This window comes from Sarcophilus harrisii, chromosome 3, assembly GCF_902635505.1.
Source record: "Sarcophilus harrisii chromosome 3, mSarHar1.11, whole genome shotgun sequence".
NCBI classification, from domain to species: domain Eukaryota; kingdom Metazoa; phylum Chordata; class Mammalia; order Dasyuromorphia; family Dasyuridae; genus Sarcophilus; species Sarcophilus harrisii.
In genome coordinates, this window is record NC_045428.1 from 540,106,518 (window position 1) to 540,118,601 (window position 12,084).

At 42.6% G+C, this 12,084-nt stretch overlaps 1 protein-coding gene across 1 annotated transcript in view; it reads right to left on the reverse strand.

Moving 5' to 3' along the window:
- Positions 1–3,480: 3,480 nt before the first annotated feature.
- Positions 3,481–12,084, reverse strand: part of CLSPN (claspin) — a 36,398-nt gene continuing 27,794 nt past the window's right edge. Inside the window, exons 15-25 of the mRNA XM_031962132.1 lie at positions 11,551–11,771; positions 11,085–11,196; positions 10,615–10,696; positions 10,203–10,390; positions 7,432–7,596; positions 7,208–7,329; positions 6,840–6,967; positions 6,167–6,272; positions 5,142–5,224; positions 4,318–4,479; positions 3,481–4,001 (exon numbers count right to left, since the gene is read on the reverse strand). Coding sequence (XP_031817992.1) covers positions 3,897–4,001; positions 4,318–4,479; positions 5,142–5,224; positions 6,167–6,272; positions 6,840–6,967; positions 7,208–7,329; positions 7,432–7,596; positions 10,203–10,390; positions 10,615–10,696; positions 11,085–11,196; positions 11,551–11,771 — 1,474 coding nt within the window. The 3' untranslated portion in view covers positions 3,481–3,896. The remainder of the gene's footprint in view (positions 4,002–4,317; positions 4,480–5,141; positions 5,225–6,166; positions 6,273–6,839; positions 6,968–7,207; positions 7,330–7,431; positions 7,597–10,202; positions 10,391–10,614; positions 10,697–11,084; positions 11,197–11,550; positions 11,772–12,084) is intronic.

The following is a 12,084-nucleotide window of genomic DNA, read 5'->3' on the forward strand; positions in this document are numbered from 1 at the left end:
CCCTGGGAATAAACCCTCAGCTGGCCCTGGGCCCCATGGAAGCTACTCCAGGAGGCAGCAGCCCAAATCCCTCTCTGCCCATCTGTAAAACCTCCAGCACGAGCTGCTTAAATTCAGTCCTCAAAAGCCGAAGGACGGGCTAAGGAGATGCTTGCAAACCCCCCTCCCCTCCCCTCACACACACAGCCCCCCAAGGGAGTGAGGGCACCTTGTCACCACAAGACCTCAGCAACTGAGCAGTAACCTGATGGCTGTACATAAAGAGGCCCCGGAAGGGTCCCCGGAAAGGGCTCGTGTTAATCTGTGTTAAAGTAATGAGGTGGCAAGGGAATAGAGAGCTCATTAAAACTGGAGTTGCTGTCATCTCTAGCCTCCAACCCCCAACTCTGCAGCAAGGGTTTTCTGTCTCAGACCACTGGCTACATTCATTCCTTTCCTCATTAACACGTTCCCACAGACCACAGCTCTGGGCCATCCCCACGCACAATGAGCAGCCGCTGATGTCGGGGAAGAGCACAGTCACCCCCGGAGACTTATTCATACAGCAGCACCTAGAAGGGATCCCCGCTAACCCTCATGGTAGATAGGAGGAACCGCCAAATTACTACTCCCATTGGACAGATGAGGAAACTGAGGCAAGAGGCAGCTTTCCTCAAAGTCACACACAGCTCATGAAACTTGTTAGACCGAGTCTGTTAACTTGCCCTCTACTTCAAAGGGGTCTAAAGCCTCAGGTGAACCCTGAACAGGCCCTGAGCTGTACCACCCAGAGCTCAACTGGCCCCTGCTGAAGAGAACTATTCTCTCTCTCTCTCTCTCTGCCTCCCTAGTTATTTCTTCAGGACTCATCACTCATTAGGCCAAGATCCTTCATCTACTTCACCACTGACTCAAGCAGGACAACTTCCTCTACTTTTTGGGCTTCGTTTCATTTGTAAAACGGGGATCCTGGGATTGATACTATTAACCTCATGGAGTTGTTCAGGTTCCTCTTTTGGGGGGGGAGGGGGAGTCACACATCTAAAAAGCATCTGAGGTTGTATTTGAACTCAGGTCCTCCTGATTTCAAGGCCAGTGTTCCATCCACTGTCAGCTGGCTGCCCCGGTTGTGAGGTTTCCAAGTATTTGTTGTAACAAAATATTTCTATGCAAAACATTTTGTAATCATGAAAACTTTTAAAAATGTGAGTGATAGTGATAGTAACAGTGATAAAAGGGCCAGGGAAATGGTGCTTTAAATTGTTCAACTCTTGGTGACCCCTTTTGGGATTCTTTTGGCACAGATACTAGAATGGTTTGTTATTCCTTCTCCAATTCATTTTCAGATGAGGAAACAGAGGCAAACAAGGTCAAAGGACTTGCTTACGGTCACATTGCTAGTGTCTGAGGTCAAATTTGAATTCAGGTATTCCTGAGGCCATGTCCCTTGTGCCTTCAGCTGTAAGATCCCTGGCCAACAAGGGGTGCCCAGCACTAGTCTAAGTGCCAGGGATACAAAGGCAAAGATGATTCCTGCTCTCTTGGAGCTCACAACTCTCATGAAGATTATGTGGGTGGGGGGGTAGAGTAGTTGTTTTCCCCATAACTCTCCAACCAAACTCAAAAGAAATTAGGATTTGCAGCATCTTAAATCATCAAAGTTGAAGCCCCAAGATTCCCATCTTCTCTCCCCTCTCCAGGCTGGTCCATTCCAGGTACCAGGGATAGCAGGCACAAACTTCACAGGTGGATGTTGGAGACCTCCTCATTTCTTTGGGACGCTCCTGCCCAAGGAAAGTCGTGATTGGGAAAATTCATCATCTTGCAAGATCCCACCTATCTATGGACTCCATCTTATCCCCACCCTTTATCTCAAAGATTGGAGAATGGAGCCCAGAGCCCTGGGAAGAAGCTCAGCTCAGAATAACTTATTTCTCACCATTCTGCACAACCCTGGGACTCATCAGATTTTTCCATCATAGGATATCTTTCTTTCCTCCCTCCTCCTCTTTTCAGCTGCTTTTGGGTGTGGTCTTTCCCCCATTCAATTGTAAGCTCTTGGAGGACAGGTACAATCTTTCCAGATTAGTATGCATATCACCAACTGGCACATAGTAGGCACTTAATAAAAGCCTATTTGCAACTTAAAGACTACGTCATAAGAGTAGTCCCCCATAAGAGGGGGACTCCCATAAGAGACAGAAAAAAACCTGCTACAATTCAGCAGCATAAAGAAAAAGGAATGAGACTTCTCAGAGAGCTGGCTAAAGAGAGCAGAAGATGCTTGACCTTAGGATTTTCTGCAGCAGAAAGAAATCTGAGCCATAGCAAGAGATGGGGGCCAAAGAGTAAGGAAAAGAAGCCAGAGACAAGATGCAGGAAATAAGACACAAAACTCAAGAAAGGCTGGCTCTAAGTCTGGCATCCAATCAGTGAATCTCTCAGTGATTCCAAGATACCAACAAAGGGAAAACTGCAGCAATTCTATAGATCAGCATGTTAAAGGCAGAGCTTCTGGAGATAGTCTTCCCAGGTTTTTTTTTTTAAGTGGGACAGAGGAGTTCTGAAAAGAGAGTACAAGTATTTTAAAAATTGTACCATGGGTCACACACTGACATTTATTACAAACTACATCTGCATTAAGACACTTTTATACATCCATAAAATCTTCCCCTCCCATAAAATTACAAATATACAAATAGTTTTCTTTGCCATAAAACATCAGAATCATTAGTGCTGAAAAGCACTTAAAGAAACCTCAGACCTAGTGATACCAGTTGAACTAATGCTCAAAAGGAACTTTTCCCCAGAATGAACACCTTGGCCTGAGCCACCTTCCCAAGCATTCAGAGAGTGTTCTCTTTGGGGCAACCTGGCTCTTTAGGGTCAGGGGAAAGCTCTGAAAACCTTAGGTAGTTAAGAGAAGATAAGGAGGCTTAGATAGTTCTCTTCAACCACAAAGCACCTACGTTTTCGCAAAAAAAGAAAAGTTTTCTAGAGTAGGAATGACACAGTGGCTGTTTCTCAGGTTAATTAAATATAAAAATCCACTGCCCTGGCCAGGGAAGGGCCACACATTCATTCAGCTCTGGAAAAATACAATTAAGTAAGAGGAAGATTCTCCTCCAGGGAGGGAGAAGGAAGAAGCCTAGCTAAACTTCTTCCAACTAGGGAAGGATCATTTTGGCCTAAGTGGATTTGGCCCAGGTGAAAAGCCTGCTAATCTTGTTGGGAATTTTAAAAGAAAAAGGAACAAAATTCTCCTTGCTTCAAATATTACCCTACTTCATTTCCCTATCAATCTCACCCCTAGGAGGGTGAGGGTCAGAGTCCCAGAAGAAAATCTTTTTTTGAAATTGAACCATAAAAAATAGCAAAGGCAAATTTCTGGGAAATGATTTAAGGAAAGGAAAAAAGGCAGGTGTGTATGTATTGGAACAAAGGGGTTCAATGATATCTCCAAGACCAGTCTCTGAAGGTCTATGGCCCTGTATCTTTTTGAAGAGTACAGAATTCTGCCATAATGATTGCCAGTGTCACTGCCACTAACACTGATTTCTTCCTCAATACTATACTTCTTTAGATTATAATTTCTCTATCTATTTCCCGACTGCCAGGATAGGCCTCTGTTGGGGTGGTGACAGAGGAAGGACGGCTTGAACCGCTTGTCTCAGAACCAAGAGCCCAAGCACTGCAGCAACAGACCTGTGGCCAATCCAGAGTATGATACAGCAGAAAAGACAAGCCACATTTGCACAAAGTACTGGGCTCAGTCCTCAAAGTTTCTTCTTAATGTGCTGACTAGGAAGAGGAAAGCAGATGAGAAGTAATCAATGGCACCCCTCGGTGACAGCAATATCCCACGGCAACTTCTGATTCTGACTCGAGGTGGAGGTTGGCACCAAATCCCCACATAGCTAGCTTTCCAAGTACTTAAAGATGCTCCGGTTTGATCCTAAAGTGCCATTTGCTTTGAAGTGCTTGGGAGATGGGGAGGCCAAAGGTATGCCCTTTCTCTTCACCTACAAGACAGAGAGTCAAAGTAAATAGTCCAACAATCAAAAATCTTGGGGTATAACCCTCAACTAGGATACCCCTTAAATTGAAATAGATTAAGAATGAAACAAAATATGCATTTTATGGGCAGATCAGTATGCCCATCATTCCGAGTATGGCGCTACTCTAGGATGTGTTTGAGGGTAGGGGAATTATGAGCTCAAAGGGTTAGCCACTGCTTAACTGCCATTTAGGCCACAAAAGCGGGAAACCTAATGATGGTGTCCTGAAGGACTTGCTGTACCAGGGTCTTTTCCCACACCTGTTCATTCTTTTCCCTACCTGAGGCTTAGCAGGCTCCTTTGCCATCTCATTCTTGACTGGGGAGAGTGTGTGGAAGACAAAATTCCTAGAGTTTCGAGGAGCACTAGGGTTGAGGTCAGAGAGGGCAGATAACTTCTGCAGCAGAGTTTTGGGTTGATTCAGCAGTGAGCCTGTCTTCAGCTGAGGAGAGAGAAAAAGAACCAGTGTCACATGCCCCAAACTGTGGGTAGAGGATGAACAGAGAGGAATCTGTCATTCATTTTGGTTTTGTTAAAGGTCCCTTTCCAAGACCCACCCTGCTTCATTGCAAAAGTGATATAGATTTTGCTTCTGTTTCTATCTACCCCTAACAAAGCAAAGAATACAGTCTCCCTCCTCCCACCACAACTCAAACACACAAAGCCCTAGGCTAGTCAGGACAGTTTGTCTGCTTGCCATCAGATCAGTCAATTAACATTTTAAAAAAAAACTACCATGCACCAGGCGATGTGCTAAGCACTGGGAATCAAAGAAGGGAATACAAAAGACAGAACCATGAGGGATACCCACAACTAGCCAGCGAAAGAGATGGAGAAGGATTAGTCGGAGAGGTGGAAGGAGAAATAAAAAAGAGCAATGTCTGAAAAATCTAGAGAAAAAAGAGAATCAAAGAGAAGAGGGGGATCAACAAGGTGAGGGGCTGTAGACAGGTAACAAAGGATGAGGGCTGAGAAAAGACCATTAGTAATTAAGAGATCACTGGTAACTCTGGAGAGGGCAGTTTTGCTGAGTGATGAAGTTGGAAGCCAGACTAGCAAGAGAAAGGGGAAGTAAAGCAGCTTTGAAAATGGGCATCAACCAACCTGGTGGGCACTTCCAGGTCTGATGGCTTCAAAGGGACTTCTGGGCAAGGTTTTTGCTTCCTGAGCACCAGTGACATGGTTGGCTGGAAACAAAGAAAAATGAACATGTATCTTACTTGGCAATGGCACAGAAGAAACTTGTTCTGGGCAAAGGCTGCCTAAGTGAGCTTTTAATTCTTAACTGTCTAACCAGCCATGCAAATAAACCGAGAGCTGCACGGCAGATGGCAGGAAATCCTTTTCAGTTCTAAATATATGATCCTATGAACCTGGAAGCAGGTACTATGATAATCTTTAACAGGGGCTCAGTCTAGACTAGATGATCGTAAATAAGAACTCTGTAGCATTAGGTCTGTTGGGAAGAAAGGATTTTGTAAACCTTACATCAATATAGAAATATGAGATTTATTGTTGTTTTAAGGATAAAGCAGGACCCTTCCTCTTAGTAATATCCGGACACAAGAACTTGTCCAACACATTGTGGGTGGGCTTTCTGGAATGCAGTATTATCAGGAGGTGGTGGGGACTTGATTAAAGGCTGCACCAGTCTCCAGCCCAAGGGGTACAAAGCAATATTTAGACTTTGTTTGTTTTTTTGGAAATGATGGTTGAAGTGACTCGTCTAGGGTCATAAGCTAGTAAGTTTAAGTGCCTGAGGCTAGATTTGAACTCAGATTCTCTGGACTTCAGGTCTCTATCCACCGTACCATTTAGTTGCCCCCACTTAGGTTTTCATGAAAGATGGATGGGACCCCTAAGTTTTCCAGAGCTCCTAATAACTTCCAAGACTAGAAAGTTGCCCAGATAACCCTCACATCATGTTGGAATTGTGCTCAGGTTGAGCATGGCTTCATTGCTATGCTTGGGGAATATTATGCAAATAAGCCAAAAAAAATGAAAACCATGAGACTTTTAGGATCTGGTTTTGAAGACTAAGATGCCACAGTTCCTTCAGCCTGGATTAGCCTCCTTCTTCCATGATCAATCTAAGCAGACAGGCCCCAAAGGGTGGGTAGCCAGCTCACCTTTCTTCTGAAGTGCTTTGGCAGTGGCTTTCTTAGCCAGCATCATAAACTGACTCTCTTCTCCAATTTCATCATCCTCTTCAGCTGTAATTTTCCCCTGCTGAGCCTGAAAATAAAATTCAGATGCCACTAGCAGAAAAATCACACAATTCTCCCAGAGCTCCCCAAAGGGCTGCCCCGTCAAATTTGAGGTCATGAGACCAAGGTTACTGAGCAGTCAGTCTTCTCTTTTGTAATGTTTTAAGCAACAGGCTGACACATAAATGTGTGCCTATGTTTCTTCTAGCTGCCTGAGTTAGATCAAGCAACTTTGGCTGCATGGGAAGTTGCATGGGAATAGCTGAAAATCACTACTTCCCAAACAAAAGACTTCAGGGGCCAAGTTCTGTTAAAACCAAAGAAGCTCATATCATGGCCAGAGTTTCCCAAGGAGAGACTGTCATAGTTATTGAAGGCACTGATGGAAGCACTGATCCACTGGGTGGCCCCTACCAGTGGTAGAACTTTAACGGGGGGAAGGACCAGAGAGGCTATCCAGTTTAACCCAAAAGAGGAGGATCCCGAGGGCCACAGAACTTAAGAAATGTGCTTATAATTCATGAATCTGAGACTTGTACTTTTTTACATGGAGACTGGGATCAGAGACCCGGGAAATTTCCCATAGATTTGGTACCTGGTCTCTAAGCCACTGTTCTCGCTCAATCCGCTCTTTCCTCCATTTGGCTTCTGTTTCATCAAACTGTTCTTCATTCTGATCCTCATCAGAGTCTCTGTGAAACATGTCCATCTGGGAAGCATCATCTAAGGCAAGAGAAGCATGGAGTCATTTTTCTCTAATCTTAGGAGACAAGTGCATCCATCTGCCTTGTAGAGAATGTAGATTCATGTGTATTAATATAAAACGTATCCAAACCATTGAGAGAAAAGACTGATCTCTATCAAGTGCTGGGCATTTTCTCTAGCATGACATTTGGCTTTCCCCTGTCATCTTAAAAAGGCTAGAACTCCACAAAGCACATATTCCTTGCTCCCAGATCTCACCGATATTTTTCCAACGGAATTTCCTCATTCGTCCAGGGCCATCACTGTGCAGGTCTCCATCAGCAAGGTACCTCTCCTGGTATAAGCGTAATTGTCGCTTGTCATCATCCAACATAGCTTTCCTACAGAAATAAGGTCACATCAAAACCAACAATCAGCCTAGATGCAAACATCTCTTAAGATGCTCACGCCTGTCTCTCAGATGAGCTTGCCAGGACACTGACCTGTGTATTTTGTTGACCTGATCCTGCAGTTCTTCATCTGAGGGAAGCTCTTCATCAATTACATCTTCTTCGTATTCATCGATCTCCTCCCCATCATACTCATCCTCGCTTCCTACTTCACTCCCTGACACCTCAGCCTCATCCTCCAGGTACTTCTTCAGCCTCCTAGAAAACAGATTTGAAGGTTGTTAAAACACATATACATCCCCCCCAACAACATCAATGTGAAAAAAACGGCTGCCTTCTTTCCCACCCCCAACTCTGTCATCAGTGTACCTGCTGGACTGATCAAACCAAACATACTTTGCTTCCAATTACAGTACATCAAGGGAGGTTTAATGGGTGTGAGAGAGACTGAAATGGAAGCATAGGGTACAGGCAGGTGGTACGAAGGCTTTCCTTTCACAGCTCCTCAGATGCTCCCAGTCACCTCCCCCCAATCTCCACCTCAGCTGTAACAAAGAATGAACTCAAAGACGTAAGATTTCAGACAAAAAGAGACCTCAGAGATTCTTTAGATTGATCCCAGAGATCTTTTTACAAAAGAGGAAACAGAGGGAAGAAGTCACTTGCCCAACATCATAGCAGTGACAAACCCAAGCCTTCAGCATCCCTTTCCCTGGACTAAGTAAGGTTCTCGGAGCATCCCTGACTTTGACCCGCACTGACAGCAGACCCGCTAGATGTCCCCACCAGGGTTTGCTGAAGCCTCACCTCCTGTGGCTGGCTCCATACTTGGCCTTGCCCTGCTCAAGGCTGCAGCTTATAGAAGGAGGATGATTGGGATCGTTAATGTAACTAATGATAGAATTAAGGTAACAAAATATCATGACAGGAGAGATCAGAAGTTGGCAAACTATGGCAAATCCGGCCCCTTATCTGTTTTTGTTTGGCCTGCTATACATTTGGTCTAGATTGACTTTTAAAAAAATAAAAAAAAGTGTCAGGAGTAAATGTAAAATCCTCCATTTTTTTTTAATAAGGACAAGACGGAGAAGATGTGATGACTGATACTTGAAAGTAGTGATAGCCATAATGAGTTGTATAGTCATAGTAAATTTAGAACCAGTGGGCTGGTTATGTCACCTGCTCTTACCCTCAGACAATGTTCCTGATTTGGGTTATGACCCTGCATCTGCTGCAGCCTGCCTTCTGCCTCTGGCCCTTTGGCAGCAGCCCTCTTAGCTTTATCAGTGCTGTTGAAGAACTCTGGGAGAAATCCCCAGCTGTAACTTTCCTATAGTCTTTCAACCTTGGAAGGTTCCAACATCTATAATACAACATGCTCACTCTAAACTCATGGCATGTATTATCCCCAGTCCCAGTACAAGACTTGACTTAATGCTGTGTGAACCTGGGCAAGTCACTTAACTCTGTCTGGCCCAGTTCCTCACCTGTCAAATGAGTTGGAGAAAGAAATGGCAAACCACTCCATTAACTTTGCCAAGAAAACTCCAAATTCACAAAGAGTCCGACATGATTGAAATGACAGAATAAATAATAGTTCAGGTGAAAAAACTCCTGCTATTTTTAGTGGACTGCAAGCATCATACAAGTCAACAAGGTGACTAAGCTACTAAAAAGAAAAATCCACTTCCAATATAATAGTATGCTACATTAAAAAAGACATTGTATTCTGATAAAGGAGGCAACAGCTTAAAATATTGTGCATTGATGAAATCCTGTGTTTAATTACAGACACATTTTAGGAAGCATAACAAACTAGAGTACATGGGGGTTGAGGAGAAGAAACTCCTCCACACTATAAGACCATGTCCTATGAGGAAGGGTTAAGAGAATTAAGGATGCTTTAGCTGAGTGAAGGGATGACTTGACAGATGGTGGATAGGACATGAAGATGACAGCTTAGAATGATTTCTTGTTGCTCCAGAAGGCACAAATAGGACTCATGTATAGAAGTTAAAAGGAGGCAGATTTGGGGGTTAATGGAAAGGAAGAATTTTTTTTAAATTAAGTAGAACTGTCCAGAAATATAGTAATAACTATTCACTTTTATATAATGCTCAAGATTTATGAAAGTTTCCTTACTTTAATCTGTGAGGTACATTATTATTGCAAGCAATGACTAAATATTATTATTTCTATTTTATAGATGAGGAAACTGAGGCTCCTAGAGAACTCACAGGGAGCGCAAAATAACATGAGCTGAAAGTATGAGATCTGCTGATCTTTCTTGTAAAGCATGATGATTGTAGAAATGTACACAGAAGAATGCACATGTTTAACATATATTAGATTACTTGCTGTCTAAGGGAGGGGATAGGGAAAAGGAAGGGAGAAAAAAATTTGGAACACAAGATTTTTTCAAGGGTGAATGTTGAAAATTATACATATGTTTTGAAAATAAAAAGCTTTAAAAAAAAGGGAAGAAAAGAAAAGATCATATCTGGGATTCAAAACCAATTCCTCCCAACTACTTCTACTATACCACTACTATACCACATCATTGGAAGTTTTTAAGGAAAAGATAAACAATCATCTAGAGGGCATGTTATAGAAAAAAATTCTTTAGTTGGGACTATATGATTTCTAAGGTCCTTCCAAAATCTTAGGATTTTATTAGGATTGAAAGAAAAAGTTAAATGTTACTCAAGAGAAATCGAGGACTTACTTTTACATGAACCTCAATCCATCCAGTAAGAACTTGCTAACAGGTCATAAATGGACCTAACCCAGTGAAGTGATGAGGTTCACAGGGGAAATTCTATAAGTAGGCCCATGTGACAATAAAAGTGAGTAAGACTCCTTACATTTGTCTTTTTTGTCTTTCAGATTGCTTCAAGAGTTCTTCCTCATCATCATCTTCCTCATGGGCTTCCAGTTCAGAAGCTTCCTCATCTTCCTGGGCTTCAGAAGCTTCATCATCTTCCTGAGCTTCAGAAGCTTCATCATCTTCCTGGGCTTCAGAAGTTTCGTTGTCAGATTCAGAATGCTCCTCCTGCCACATGAAAGAAAGAGTCACATTTGTGGCTAAACACACTAAAATTTGCTTTCAATGAAAGTAGTTTTGCAAGTTTTTGTTCAACGAGTCACACATTTAGATCTATGGAATTACTTCTGATATAGTGCCAAATTTGGGACTTTAGAATGTTTGGATAGGGGAAAACTTTGATGTAACCATATTAAGAAGTCTAATGATTTTGGTAGGGTCTTGATACTCACTTCTTCACTATCAAACACATTGCTATCAGTGACAAGCTGAAAATCACCAAACTCCTCCTCTTCTTCTTCACCTTCCAGTTCCCTGAAATGCAAATCAATAAATAAGCTCTTAAATGCAAACAAAGTAGCAATCACCCAAACCAGGAATTTAAATTCCTGGTTTCAAGCCTGCTCCTATTACTAGGTTTATTTCAGGAGACAGCTAATGAGGCTCCCTGCTTCTGCTAACTCTATTCCACTAACACAAATGAAACTATTAAAACACCCTCCTGCCACTGATACCTCCTTATCATGCAAAAGTGTGACACTGAAGTGTTGAAAAGCTAACTCTCTTTCCCAGGGGACAGAATCCATCAGATAATGAGAGCCCACTAGGCCTCAGCAATATAGTCCTGGGATTCAATAAGGCAGGAACTAACTTCAAGGAGGACCAGGATATTCCCAGGTTCTCAATCATCCTGAGAACTTACTTATCTGTTGGGAAGGACCCTGAACAAAGAGCAAGGGCTTCTGCCATTGGGTCATCAGTGTTCATGTCCTTCTCCTGTTTGGAGGACTCTGAAGGAGCAGGAGTTGAAGAACCTGTTATCACAAAGAGCAAAAGGAAGATTTGTTACCAAGGAATATTTCCTCACCTAGAAGCAGCAAATCGCAAAGCAAGTAAACCAAACAGTCAAAAAGTCCTTCCCTGTCCTAATAACAATCATAAGTAGTAAATCAGAAAATCACAAATCATAGCCCATTCCTTTAAAAACTTACAGCTGCTGCTTTATCATGCTGAGGAAACCAAAACTTCAAATAAGAGGGAAATGTACCATCAGTTCTGGAACAAGTACTGTTGTATGTGGGGACCTCATCAGCTCAAGAAAAGTAAAATTCTCTTCGAAGCAGACACTAGGCTATGGTTAGTTTTAGAACTATAGCTATAGTACTTACCCTGAGAAGTGAATTTCCCTGAACAAAGACCCAAAAGTTCCTCCATGTCTTCCTTTCTGTCATCCTTCTCAGGCAAAGGTTTTTCATCCTTAAACTTTCCTGTACACAAATCCAACAGCTCATCCATGTTGGCATCCATGGCATTCTCATCCATACTGGCCAAAGGCACCCGTGATTTCAAAGCCTGGTATTTATTTCGATGATTTCCAACATTTAAGAACCTAAAAATACCAGAGCCTGTATTAATTACCAGGGTAGATCCTGTAATCCATCATCTTCCTCCTAAGGTCTCACATGGTACTTTTTTGCCCCTTTATAAAATACTTATCATGGAGTATAGTATGTTGTAGTTATCTCGTGCCCATTAATAGGATGTAAGCTCTTTGAGGGCAAAACTAAACTATCTTCCTTCAGTGATTAATACAGTGTACTACTTCCCAGTAGATGCTTAATTATATATCAGTTGAAGGAATGACTTAAAGTATCTAAGAGGAGCTTTAACAAATGCTTTCTTGCCTCTAAAACCTCTTTCAT